Below are 14,143 nucleotides of genomic sequence, written 5' to 3'. Positions count from 1 at the left end.
TAGTGGTTGTGATAGTGATAGTGGTAGTAGTAGTGATAGTGATAGTGATAGTGATAGTGATAGTGATAGTGATAGTGATAGTGACAGTGATAGTGATAGTGATAGTGGTAGTGGTAGTGGCAGTGGTAGTGGTGGTGGTGGTAAAGGTGATGATGATAGTGTTGTTAGTGGAGGTGGCAATGGTAGTGATAGTTACGCAGGTGATAAGGTTCTTGTTTCTGTCATAAGATTAACTCACTGCCAATGAACACATGGAGGGCATTGTACAAAGATTCTGTGAGATTCCAAAGTCTGATTTTTTGACATATCATTCAACTGCAATTTTTGCAAGGGTTTAATTTCTGAGCATTTCACAAATCATCACAATGGACAGCATTAGTGCACTTACCATATCCTTGTGTCAAATCACAAAAACAACATCTCACACAAATTTCTGTGACCTTACATGTATTCATGAAAATAGCTGCATGTGAAAGCAAAAGCTTTTACAGTATCTCAAGACATCAATAGCAGTCTGCTAATGGACTGACTTTCCCTGATTCTTTGCCTACACATGTGGCAAAATACCTACTTTTTGGCACTATTTTAAACAAGAAACCAAAATTAAAAAAAAAAAATAGAGCATCTGAGAAAGTTTATATCTGCAAACACTGGAGAAGGATCTCTACTTGTCTACTTGTAGGTATGTTGAGTTGTGGTAGAGTACAAAATCCAGCCAGAATGCTAATTTCATGCAGAAATACAAAGAGAAAAAGGGTGTTGGACACCCCAACTTGTTAACTACTATTGCAACCTTGCAAGTCAGAAATTGTCAAAAAAAAAAGGTCCAACTAACATCAGAGGTTCCTCCTAGCAAAGGTACCTATGGAATTCACAATTCCATTGTGCATATTAATGCTTAAATATACAAAATATTTCTTCCTGCATGGTCAACAACACTAGGTTTACAAAATTATACAATTTCTCTTGAACATGATTGCAATTTACTACTGAAGAACAACTTCATTCACTGCAGTGGACAATTGGCATTTCTGACTATGACATGTGGGTCTATGAGTGTGCAAGTTGTAAAGTATCTTACAAGCATAAAGTTTGATCTGCATGTTTTATATGCCTGATACATGCAGCTACGATAACGTAGGCAGACTTTGGCTGAAACTCACTGATACAAAAATAACAAACTACAGCAGTGAGACGTATTCTCAGACTAAATTCACTCAGGGAATGACGTGTGTGTGAATGGAAACGTGGCAATAATACAAATTCTTACTCCGACATCATGTATTACATAATGCCTTTGGCGAAAGCAGGATTAACCTCATAGAAGCCACATCCATCAGACCTAGACGAAAGACTGTGATTACAAAACATTAGAACAGGTGACGTACTGACATTAACATTCACCGAGCTTCATGTGTAGCTGAGTACCCGACTCAGAAACTTGACTTGTTCCAAGCTCACAACACTCTTGTACCATATCCAAAATTATTCAAATTGAATTTAAGGGGAAAAAGGGGGATAGAAAATGATAAACATCGAGAGGGAACCACTTCATGTCAAAGTTCTTCCATAAGCAGTGAAACATGAAGACGAAGATCTGTCTTGATCAACAACGGCTACTTGAAGCAGAAGAGCAGTATTGGCCCGACTGGAAATGCTTCAGGAGCTCTTTGCAAGTTCATCCAGCGGCTTCGCTATGCCTCCATTGTTTCACTCTCCTGTTGCGTGTTGCCTAGCAACGCCTCCTCCCCACCCCCTTCCTCCATCTTGGCCTCCTCTCCTTCGTTCGTCTCCTCGTCGCCTCCACTTCCTTCCGCCGAGCTCTTCTTCCCGTTCTCGTCAAACACACCGACTTCGATGTCACCCAAAGCCCTTTCTCTCGCTAACTTTGCCTGCATTGTCACAGAAACAACACAAAAATAACCATCACCCACTGCAACACTAATATGTTCTGCAAAAACTTATTTTCAAGTGACACAAACACAAATTCATCAAGAGAAACCCTGTTGTACTGAGCTCTCTTACAACAAGGTATCCTGAATTCAGTGCTCCCAATCTTCCATTATCATATTTATGTAGCTAGTGTCTATTTCAAAAGTTTGCAACAAAGCACCGGTCATAACATGGTGAATTTAACGTTCCTATAGCAATCTCATTATAACGCGATTTCCCTGTATCTTCAAATCAATCACTTGAATGATTACAAAATCTAAGATAACTAGCACAATCATATATAAAGCTAATGTTGCTTCAACTAACTATGGCATGACAAGTTCTCTTTCTTCTTGCATTTAAACTTTAATTAAGAGTACAAATATTAAAGAGTCACCTAGTGAAGAGTGGCTGACCAGGTAAATTTACAATAGAAAAGCTTCTAAATAAAAATTCCATCCTGATACTAAGCTGCTTTGTTGCTAATTTGTCTTACTCTCTGAACTTTGACAACTACTTTGACTATTAATAACTCTGTTTGTGCACCTAATTTTTCCCCATTTTTTTTTTCTGAGATTCCCTTCTCTGATTTTTGTGTTTTCAGAGGGACATTATTCGAATTCAAGAATTCTTGTGTCCATCTATTTTATTGTGACTGATTACTAATTCATTAACTTGAATAAAAATGAAGTATCTGCTGCATGCTATAAGGATTAGAACCAGCACTGGATAACGGCCGGAAGCTTCGTAGTCGAATGGATATGACACCTGTCAGCTAATTAAGAGATGATTGCTTCAAATCTAACCTGAGTATGTATGCCCTGTCCATGACCTTTCTTCTTAATCATGGCTACTACAAAAACGCTGAATAATAGGTATTTTTGTTGATGAATGGGCCACTCGTCAATAAGTTGTGATAAAGGAGCATTATATCAACATGCTGACTGATTCCTGCATAATTAAACATGCGCAGAACTTCAATTGATATAATCACAAAGTAGTCCACAGGTAACTGACAGATTAAAAAGTCCGTAGTTGGTCCAAAACACCTGTTGGTGCAAACCAGTTGCCATGGTAACTCACCCTGAGGTCCTGCTCTGCAAAGCGCTGAAACATGTTGCCATAGATTCGCTTCTCCTTCTGGTGATGTTGCTTGAGTTTGTGGTTGCTAAGAGTCAGTTGGTTCTTGGCCGCCTTGTTACTGGGTTCCAGGTCCAGGACCTTTTGAAAGTCCTGCTTGGCCAGCTCAAACTCGCTCATTCCGAAGAGGGCCTGTCCCCGCCTGAAGTGACCTTTGACATTTGACGCATCGAGCTCCAGAGCCTGTCCAAGAAACAAGAAGGCATGCAAGTGAGGCAGCACTTGGCATTTTGTAGGTACAAGTGTATGCAGACCCTACAATTCATTGCACTCAGCTCAAATTGTTTCAAAATCTGTCAGAAAGCTGGTGTAGATGAGGGTTTAATTGTGTGTTATGTATGAGTCTTGCATGTTTTTCACATTCTTTTCACTAAGTTTGTCACTATCAACCAGGAACACTCTAAAAAGCAAACACAGGACATATAATATAGAAAAAAAAACAGCGAAAACGGAGTATGAGCCAACGGCACAACTGTCTTCAAAAGTCATGTCACTATATTTTCAGCTAGTGGCGAGAAATTTCCCTTACCGTGGCAACCTGCATCCAACTGTATTCATCACAAAGAGCAGACATTAAAGGCAATTTGAAAGAGGCAGGAGAAAAGGGGACTTTTGACAGTAATAGACCTGATAAACATTACAGACATCCATGTCATATTGAATACTGGTCAACCATTTTGATCACAGTTAAAATGCCTATCAATGACAATCTCCTTTATCTGATTATGAAATCAATTTCCCTACAAAAATAGCAGCACATACCAGTAAATAACATACACAAAGCAATATAGGCCCACATTACGTACAACATGACGGTACAAATTAAACCAACAAAATCAAAAGCATAATTATCCACAGAAATGTACAACCTCCATGCACAATCAATCATTTTAATGTTGCTAGACACAAAATCATTTGCTTTGCATCTGGTATAATCATTATTATCATTTTTTTTTCTTTGCATGTAGTTTGTCCTCAGATTAAGCATGTGCCCATTAGTGTTTGTCCTTAATTGATCCTTTAAATCTGTTTTTGCTCAAGGACCTCTATGGATGGGGCATAGTGCCCCGCCCTACACATGAAGACCAGCACTCACTCTGTTGCAATGGTTCCTAGCCTCCACAAAGTCCTCCATCTTGATGGCTGCCATGGCAACGTTGAGGTTGGCTGCTAGCTGCATCGCTTCAGACTTCTCCTTCTCCTCCCCAGCAGCACTGGTCTCCGTCTCCAGGTAGTTGATGATTTTCTTCCAGTGTTTGATGGCGTCCTTATACTTCCCTTGCTACAAATGAGATCATCACAACAAAGACCTGGCATCAATACACAATCTCTGAAGGGACACATCATCTTTCGAAATTCACGATCCTGCACAGCATGGTGTCGCTCGCAACCAAGATATCATGTTTCTATCAAATCAATACAAGGGATTGAATTCAACTGCAAGATAGCACTACAAAACTATAATACCTTTTTTGTGATTGACTACACTGTTGGAGGTCAACATGAAATGGATATATGCCTGATGAATGAAATACACAAACACAGAAGAGAAGCACTCTAAAGAGCGCAGACTTCCGCCAAGCAGCTCATTTCCACCACTAATCTTGTCCTTCCACGGAGATCAGTGATTTCCACTCATACTTATGTATGCTGAAAGTCGCTCAATTTCCCAATATAGAAGCCTTTTGTTACCTCATCAACTTCCAGATGCACGGCGCGCTTTAGCCTATTTAGCAGAAACTACAGCACGCACTTTAGTGCGTATCTATGAAAACCTCAAAAATGTGCAGCTTCACCTCCCAGCTCACCGACCCTACTTGCCAAAACGTCAAAAATCCTTCATAAAATCCAGAAAAAATTCCAGGATCACAACCAAAGTTTAATCATTTGACACTTGTGCCATTCTCGACCTTTCCTATAAGTTTCATCCACATCCGTTCACTACTTTTTTGAGTTATTTTGCACACGGACAAACAAACAGTACTGAAAAAATAACCTCCTCCCTTGGTGCAGGTGACAAAGAATCTTACCTTAAAATAATCTGTGCCCTTTGCCTTGATGATTTCAGACTGCTGTAGTTTTTCTTCAACATCCATCTCCCATGCCTCCTTGGCCTGAAAAGGAAGAAAGGATAACAAGCTGGTATTCTACAGACTACACTGACAGTTCAAAGAACTCCCTTAAAATCACACAGAAGTATTCCAGCAATTCACTGAAGGCCACCTCATTGTTGTTTAATCCTTTCTGTGCCAGGGACTTAGGACAGTGTGTACAATGCTATGGGGTTTCTGAGCCAATCAGCATTCAAAACACACAAAGATTTAAGGGCAGTCACTGGAGTGGTCATGTCACTGTAGCTATGGAAGACACAAACAGTGATGTTTTCAAACATCTTAGATCTGCATATTTTCCTTTTTGAAGGAAAACCTGGGGAAGAAACCTAGGTTGAATGGACAGTGTCAATATGATGGACAATTTTTCTCTACTGTGAATTGTTTCTACAATATACTGAGAACTGAAATGACGTACATGATGGAAACTCTGCAATGGACTGATAAGGCCTACAGAGACTGCAAGCACATAAAGCACCTCTTAAACCAAAGATTCTCCTGCCTGGACCCCCTATCAAACTGGAGACTCGCTGATCACATAAACATGGGCACAATAAAAATAAGGCAAAAATTACAAGGGCAAAGCAATTAAAGGCAAGGGGGGAGAAGGGATTTGGTCCTGGGCCCTGTTTCATAAAGTTGTTCGCAAAGTTACGAACTACTTACGAGCGACTGGTGATCAGTTCTTGTGGTGAATTATTGAAATTCTAGTAAGTATAGCACATCGCAACTGATCACCAGTCGCTCGTAAGTTGTTCGTAACTTTACGAACAGCTTTATGAAACACCCCCCAGGGTCCTTTTCAGGGTGTAACTGCAGGTTTTTATGTAATTGCTCTCCAGTCTTATCTCATCCATAATTTTTTGAACATGTGGGGGGGAGGGGGGAGGAGATTTTAGAAAATGGCATCAAAGCAGGAGATCTCCTACCAAAAGCAGGAGAGTTAGAGTCTCTGGGCCTTTGAAAGCACAGAGAAACCAGACAAAGGCTGCAAAATACACAAGGTATAACCTTGAGTCTCACCTTCTTAAAATCCTTCAAGGTCACCTCAAAGCTGACCTCGGCATCCGCTGGAATGTTATACTCTGCCTTGCCCTCCGACCCATAGGCGTACTTGGGTTTCAACTTTAACCTTGCCGTTTCACCTTTCTTCATCTTCTTGAGTGCCAGCTCCACACCGTCCACCACCCCATGATCTGATCCTGTGAGGATGCATGAAGACTTTGATCACAAAATGACTTCACTCCATTCTTACTTGCTATTCAGGCTGCTTTAAAAAAAAACAAAGAAAATAATATGAAAAAAAGGGGATATTTTCAATCATTACTTTATGAATATTTATTCTTATGTTACAGGTGAGGTATCACTGGAGAGGTTTTATTGTGCTTGATCTGATGATATTTACTTTAAAATGTTTTGAAATCGCACTTAACACATTTTGCAATCAATCTCTTCAAATAAATTTGACCCTGCACCACAAAACCAACAAAAAGTCGCCAGATATGGATTTTTAGTTCAGGGCAGATTCTTAAAGAGCAGGTTCTAGGCTTTAAAATGATGTATTACTCAATTCAAATGGATTCTCCTAACCTATATAAATATTGGAAAGAAAGCGCACGCTCTGGAAATGTTGGAACTGAGAAAAGAGGCTCTGAAGTACAGGATCTATTCAAGCGCTTCGCTGCCTGTGCCATTAATGGGACAAAAGCCATGATGCTAACCACTGTAGCAACATCAATGAAGGGATTATCAGATTAAGCTGAAATTAAGCGTGCTCTATTAACACATTCTGTCCATGATAAATGTCAACTTTCAAAGCAGTAGGACCATCCTTTCAAAAGCTATTAGAGTTGAAAGTGAAGAGTGTGCAAAGGATTTTCAAAAAATGAAAAGGAGCATCTAAGAAAAACCTGACCACACTACTCTACCATAAGAGGGATTGTAGAAAAACTGCTGAAAACACTCTTTCCCATTCATGTAATGATCCCAAACTCAGGAATAATGTAGAAGGATAGCTCTTTCAGAAAATATGAATAACTGAAGATTGACTCGGTAGACCCTTTTCACCTTTTTTGAGTCCTCACGTAAAAATCAAGGGGTGCGACTTTTTGTTCGTTTTGTGATTCAAGGTCACAAATATGAATATCACTTTCAAGGATCTATGCAAGACAACAGCATGTTGACTTTTGTTGATCTATAATACCCTTATCATTGTATTTGACCAAATAAACATCTAATATGTTCCATGCGTTCTATTTTTCTTTTCTTTCTTTTTTTTTTTTCTAGAGAGAGAGATTACTTGGAGCCGGTCACAAAAAAAGCTTCCAAACCAAGAATTTGTCACAGATTTGACTCAGTTTAGGGCAAGGTCCATTCCATCCTCTCTCATTAATTAATAACGAGCAACATGTCAGTAGACATGAAAATCCTTTCTTGCAGTAGTGGTCATTATACAACACCTAAAAAGAATGTAGCTATCCGATTGGTCGATTACCAATCACCATGACACGCTGTGGCTGTTAGTCGTGCAATTTTGTGTGAGCAAAGAAAATACATACAGACTGACGGCTGACTGTGACTGTGCAGACACTCATTAGTCATCATCACAAAAATGGTTGCCATTTTTGGGAGCTGGGCGCCTTTGAATGTTTCTACAGATAAATGGCGCCATATAAATGCTGTTTCATCATCATCATCATCATCATCATCATCATTTCTGTGTTAAATTCAAGAATCTGTGTGGACTACATCTCTTGATGTCCAAGGTGTTGTATAAAACAAATAGTGTATGGTCTTTACTAGTGCAGTGGAACAAGATTTCACACTCAAGTGAAAGATGAGGCGCTCTATTCAACTCGGTTTTGACCTTGTTGAATAGAGCGCCTCTATCTTTCACCTCTTGCGAAATCTCGTACCACTGCACTCGTGACCTTGAGCAGATGTTGCATCATTACAACTGTGGAAATCTAGAAACATACAGTGTATCTTTGGACCATGAGAGAGCACAGAGAATATATTCTGGTATATCTACTAAGGCGCACCTGGTAAACTAGGGACGGCGAGCGACGCGGTGCGACGCTTCTGCAAATTTCTTTCAATTTCCGACGTCAAAGGACACCCAGCGACGGTTAGCGACGGCGTACAATCACTAGTTTAGACTGCGTGTCGGCGGGCGCCGCCGAGCGTCGCAAAGCGTCGGCTAACTCCCAAGTATACTTGTAAAAGACGAGCCCTCACAAGTGGACCGTTGCATGTACGAAAAGGAGCTTACCTGGTGGCCGTCTCGCTGCGTCCGCGAAATAAGCTCCTTCCCTCTACCCTACCGATGCGTCCCGATGCGTCTCGAGGCGTCCCTCGTTGAATGGCGACTATTGTTTCGTAATGAATAGAAAACTAAAGTGCTACTACTAGTGCTAAGCGGAGAAGCCATCGGCAATCCAGGATTTGGGGCCACGCACTGTTTTGACATGAAAATTACACTTACTGATACATGTGCAAAATAATTAATGTATTTTAGGTTACAGAAATGAATTGTGACATGATTCAACTCCTCAGCAATGCAAATGAACAGGTCCATATTCTAGGGACATATTAAAGTCGATCATACAAACCTTCTGTGATGACAAAGCTGACATCCCTGTTCTCAAATTCCTTCCCTTGATATTGACCCACAAGGTGAACTGAAGAGAGGGAAGAGAAAGACAAACGGAAAGCAATAAATCTTTTACGCATAAACTCAAACTAATAGCAAAGTGTTCAAGCCTGCAGAAAGCTTGCAGAAACTATCAATCTGCAGCAGATACACCAGCTGGTGTGCTTTCCAATGGATGTCTCTTGAAAATTGTCCTTTGCAAGACTTCAGTGGTTGGATCAAACAATCTATATAGTCGACAGCGACCATCTGCTGTATATAGCCATTGAGAGATCCCCCATGCCAAAAGCCATGTTAAAGCCTCTGTGCATAGTGGTCCACCAAATGTGTATCATGCGGCAGATTTAAACCGCGTATGGCGGCCACAGAGCACAGAGGAGTTGCAGCCTAGTTGATATTTCAGTATGTGTTCTATCCATGGCCATGACACAAACTTTACATAGAGAACATAGATCCTTACGTACTTTGGAGAAGTAACAGTTAAATTCAACTCAAACTTCTGTCAACTCTCCGATAAGTCTTATTAATTTGCTTTGGCTTTGGCATTATGTGTGTTACGTTTCTTTGCTTTCTGGTAATGCTGTTGAAAACACAAAACTTTGTACTAGGATGATAAAGTTGAACTGAAGCATATTCGTTATTTCTTTTCAAACCAATCTACCGGATAATTTTTTTCAATTTTTCCTTTTAGTATCTGTTAATAGCATAACTTTCCAAAAACCCTGCATGATCAATAACAAAAGCCAAAGCAGGGCAGCAAACTTTCTGAAAATATCTATTCCACAGACTAAATAATGAGAGAAATGTAGGAGGTGGCATACTCTCTACGGATGCCTCGTCATTCGGGTTTTCGTAGCCCTCGCCTGGATTTAGGATTCGCCGAATGACGCCCTCATCATGGTCATCGGTCAAGTCCTCACCCTTCCAGTCAAACAGCTCCACTTCAAACACAAGGGTGGAGTTTGGGGGAATCTTACCCTGTCCTGAGGGAGAGAGAAACGTGGTTGGTTGCCCGGTTAGACTGCTGAGTGGAGACTACCTTCTATTTGTTTCTCTTTTGTTTGTTTGCTTGTTTGTTTGTTTTTGCGCTTACCCTCTCTTAACCCTTCATCAGAAGACTTGTGGTTTGATAGGCTTTTCTTTAATAAATAACCAACTTTCTTTGGCGAGCAAAGAAGAAAAGAATAAATGAAAGACTTGATTAATCACTACATGATAATGATATGCATAACTACACAGCTGGTAAATTTCATTAAATGCAATGTACAACAATTTGCCAACAAAGCAAGCATACAAACATACATATCTATGAAGAGTAATTAAGTCCAAATGTTGCCAAACACAACTAGAGAAGCACTCTGACAGAGCAGACCTCCACCAAACAGCCCATTTCCACCACTGATCTTGTTCCCCAAATGAGATCAGTGATTTCCACCCATAGGCATGCATGCTGAAAATTGCCAGATTTCCCAATATAGAAGCTTTTTGTTACATCATCAACTTCCAGCTGCGCAGCGCCTCACCCTAGCAGAAACTAGAGCATGCACTTTAGTGCGCGTATGCAAACCTAAAAACACAGTGCAGCTTGAACTCCCAAGTTCACTGACTCAACTGACAAAATATCAAAAATCCTTCATAAAATCAATAAAAATTCCTGGATCACTCCCAAAATTCAATCATCTGTTTCTTGTGTCATTCTCAATGTATCCTGTAAGTTTCATCCAAATCTGTTCACAAACTTTTGAGTTATTTTGAACACAGATAAAAGAAACCAACAGACAAATTGACACCGATGAAAACATAACCTCCTCCCTTGGTGGAGGTAAACTGATACATTTGTGTTTCGATGAATTAAAAGTCTGGAACACCAGCAAATCATTCAGGGTCAAAAAGCGAGGGATTCAAGAGCCTTGTTTAATGACCACGGGTCTAAAAGGCAATTCTTACCCTTCTTCCCGTAGGCATACTCCGGTTTGCAGGTGAAGACGGCAATCTCTCCTCTTCTCATTGTAGCCACGCCCAAATCCCATGCTTTGATCACCTGACCTGTTTGGGGGCGGAGCACACAAGATGGAAACTTGACATAAATATGGATGAACCAGGAATTAAAAGTGCTCTCTACTGGTGTTGCTACTGCACAAACACCACAATTGTGACCGTGCACCTCAAAACGAACATAAAGTCGCACACTCTGATGTTGCGTGAGGACTGAAAATAAGTGAAATGGGTCAACCTAGCCAAACTTGACTTTTTCATATTTTCTGAAAGAGCGGGTCTTCTTTTACATTATGCTAAAATTTGGTATCATTAAACGGGCAGGAAAGTGTGTTTTTTTAGCAGTTAATCTTGAACATTTTTGGTAGAATTGTGTGATTAGGTGTGTCTTTAGAATCCCTTTTTCATTTCTGAAAAACCTTGTCCACACTCTTCACTTTCAACTCTAATAACTTTCGAAAGGATAGTGCTACTGCTTTGAAAGTTGGCATTAATTATGGACAGAATGTGTTAATGAGGCACACTTAATTTCAGTTTAATCTGATAATCTCTTCATTGTTGTTACTCTGGTGGTTTACTTCCTGTTTTTTGTCCCATTCATCACACAGCCAGCACGGTTTGGTAAAGATTAAGCGCTTGAATAGACACTGTACTTCAGAGCCTCTTTTCTCAGTTCACACTTTTCCTGAGTTTGTGCTTTCTTTCCAACATTTAGATAGGTTAGGAGAGTCCATTTGATTTGAGTTAAAAAATACATCATTTTAAAGCTTAAAGTCTGCTCTTTCAGAATATGGTCTGAACTAAAAATTCATGTCTTCATTTTGTTTGTTTTGAGGTGCAGGGTCACAATTGTTCAGTAATCAACTGAAGAATACAAATAAAAGATCAGATGATACAAAGTATCAGATGTTGACAAAACCTGAATTACCTGGTACTTGTACATGTGCATTGGAGCCTAAAACTAAATATTCTTATCAGAGCAAAAATGTATCCCTTTCCCACTCTCTCGTATACTGTACAGCTGTATGTGAGCCTAATGAGGGCCATCACATATTTGTGGTCACTACACATGAGGGATAATGAAGTGCTTAGGATTTGATTTTCACATGGGTCCTGTAGTAATAATGTATTTGAACGAGAATTACTGCTATGTACATCATCTTCTTTTACAGTATATGTATAAAAAAAAGTCAAGCAAAATAAAACAAATCAAATCGAAACATTTTGGTAAAATTTGTGAGACCGCAGTTTTACATAATTATCTAGTACATGTACATTATTTGTAAGTGCAAGTTTTACAAATAATTTCTGAAACAATTGATTATAATTCCTGGTATTTTTTTTTTTCATATCTATGGGTAGTCATGCCAACAAATGGGTTTCATTATACATGTAGCAAGAAATAACAGTTAATGTAGTACACAAAATGCAAATGTCTGGAGACTCCACAGATTTTGGGAGTGGAATAAGGAATCCCTTGACCATAAAGACAGAGTCTAAAATGTCATACAGTGTACTTCAATTGCTATAAACTTATAGGACTATTTGTGAAGAATCAAAGATCATCCTTTGTTTTTGGAGGTAAAATACCAAAACACTATTCAGAGTCATGACTAAAAGTGGCTGCAATCCAAATAAGCTGCCAGGGAAAGAAAAATATTAAATGATACATTGTGCTTGTTCCCCTATTCAGCAAGAAAGAAGCATACTTTTCACAAACACAGGGGCGGATTCATTCTGTAAAAGGGGGGGGGGGGGGGAATGCAACTACAACTGTAATATTTCTGGTGCCACTTCTGGGTTTCATTTCATTTTTTTTTACTTTTGTTTTGTAATAAAAATGTAAAGGGGGCGTGCACTGGTCCCTCCCCCCCCCCCCCCCCCCCCCCGATCCGCCACTGCAAACCACATCAGGAATGGACTTTAAAAGCAAAGTTCTCCAAAAAAATTTGACAAACTTCACCCCACCTTGCCCCAGTGTGAACGAGAATCTCTCATTCCTTGACCGGCTGGAGTCAAAGAGCGTTCCATCAGTCAAGGTGCCAACGTAGTGGACGAAGACCTTGTCCCCCTTCATGGGGCGGTCCTCCTCCGAGGTATCCCCTTCTCTGCGGACGGCCTTGAGCACCCCTCCATCGAGGTTTGGCGTGACGTCTTCACCCGTGCCCATGAGAGGGTCTGGGAATGGCTTGTACTCCTCCTCTGTAGTCGACGACGGTTTGTTATCCTCAATCGTCATCTTGCTTGATAGCCTAGATCCAGTCAATTTCTAAATGGAGCTGGTAAAGGGCAGAGTGAATTTTGCAATATAGATTATATTGGATAAAGACTGGCAAAGAAAATTGTATCTATCCTACAAACTTATCGACAAATACCACTATTTATCTGCAGATAATGTATATTTCAAAGATGAAATTTACTTGTGTACACTGTGCAGCAAATTATAGCATTTGACTTTTTCTGAAATGGATATCTGATTTCTGTTTATTCTCATCTTTGATTCTTGCAAAGATCATATTCAGTGCTGCACATTGTTTGATAAATAAACAAATAAAAACTCAATTTTACTTGGAACAAAAAGAAAACGTACCGGCAAGTCTACAAAACCTGAACCAAGTTTCAACTGCCCACACAAAATTTCACATGTACATGCAAAAGCATAGATTTAGTTTACACATAGATAGCTGGCCATACTTTGGATGGCGTATTAATGCTAATGGTGCAATTATGGGCGGCTTGCGTCTTATCAACAAGCAGTCCCTGTCAGTAAGGAACAAATTGACTACCGTAAAACGGGGTGAATAGGGACAAATTTAAAGTTCTTATGATTGTATTTTTTTTCATGCAGCCCAGAGACTCAATCTTATGTGGGGATTTTATGTCCACCTAAAATACCTTTAATTTGGTATTGTGAAAAAAAAATGAATATTTGGGGGAAAAGTATGTTTTTTGATAAAATGACGCTGTCCCTATTGACCCCAAATTTGGGGTCAACAGGGACAACACTATTTTTTATCCAAAAAAAGCTGCTTGGAGGCATTTTTTTTTCAATCCATCCAATGAATTGGATTAAGGGAACAACTACAGAGTTTAAAAATGATATACAAACATTTAAGAGCAATCTATTCCATTGATAAATCAATCTTTAACAAAAATTGCAACAGCCCAACAAAATGAGCTGATATAAAAAAAATGTGACCCATCAGGTCAAAGGTTAAGATTGAAAAGTAAGTCAAAACTTTACTAATCCATTGAATTGCACTCAAATATTAACCCACTTCTTCTTCTAGTGGCAAATCATGATGTATAATCT

At 39.6% G+C, this 14,143-nt stretch overlaps 1 protein-coding gene across 1 annotated transcript; it reads right to left on the bottom strand.

Moving 5' to 3' along the window:
- Nucleotides 1-1,194: 1,194 nt before the first annotated feature.
- On the bottom strand, nucleotides 1,195-13,089 carry LOC139727677 (peptidyl-prolyl cis-trans isomerase FKBP4-like). Its single transcript, XM_071638657.1, has 9 exons — nucleotides 12,799-13,089; nucleotides 10,783-10,881; nucleotides 9,657-9,818; nucleotides 8,795-8,863; nucleotides 6,207-6,385; nucleotides 5,103-5,186; nucleotides 4,169-4,354; nucleotides 3,016-3,255; nucleotides 1,195-1,892 (listed from the first exon to the last, which is right to left on the bottom strand). The coding sequence occupies exons 1-9, from the start codon at nucleotides 13,067-13,069 to the stop codon at nucleotides 1,695-1,697; spliced, it is 1,488 nt and encodes a 495-aa protein (XP_071494758.1). The 5' UTR covers nucleotides 13,070-13,089; the 3' UTR covers nucleotides 1,195-1,694.
- Between the last annotated feature and the right edge of the window lie 1,054 nt (nucleotides 13,090-14,143).

Source organism: Diadema antillarum, unplaced genomic scaffold (genome assembly GCF_040938485.1).
Source record: "Diadema antillarum isolate AM-2024a unplaced genomic scaffold, OU_Dant_1.0 seq00000142_RagTag, whole genome shotgun sequence".
Lineage (NCBI taxonomy): Eukaryota > Metazoa > Echinodermata > Echinoidea > Diadematoida > Diadematidae > Diadema > Diadema antillarum.
Note: the sequence above shows the minus strand (reverse complement) of the source record. Positions and strands in the feature narration are given on the sequence as shown.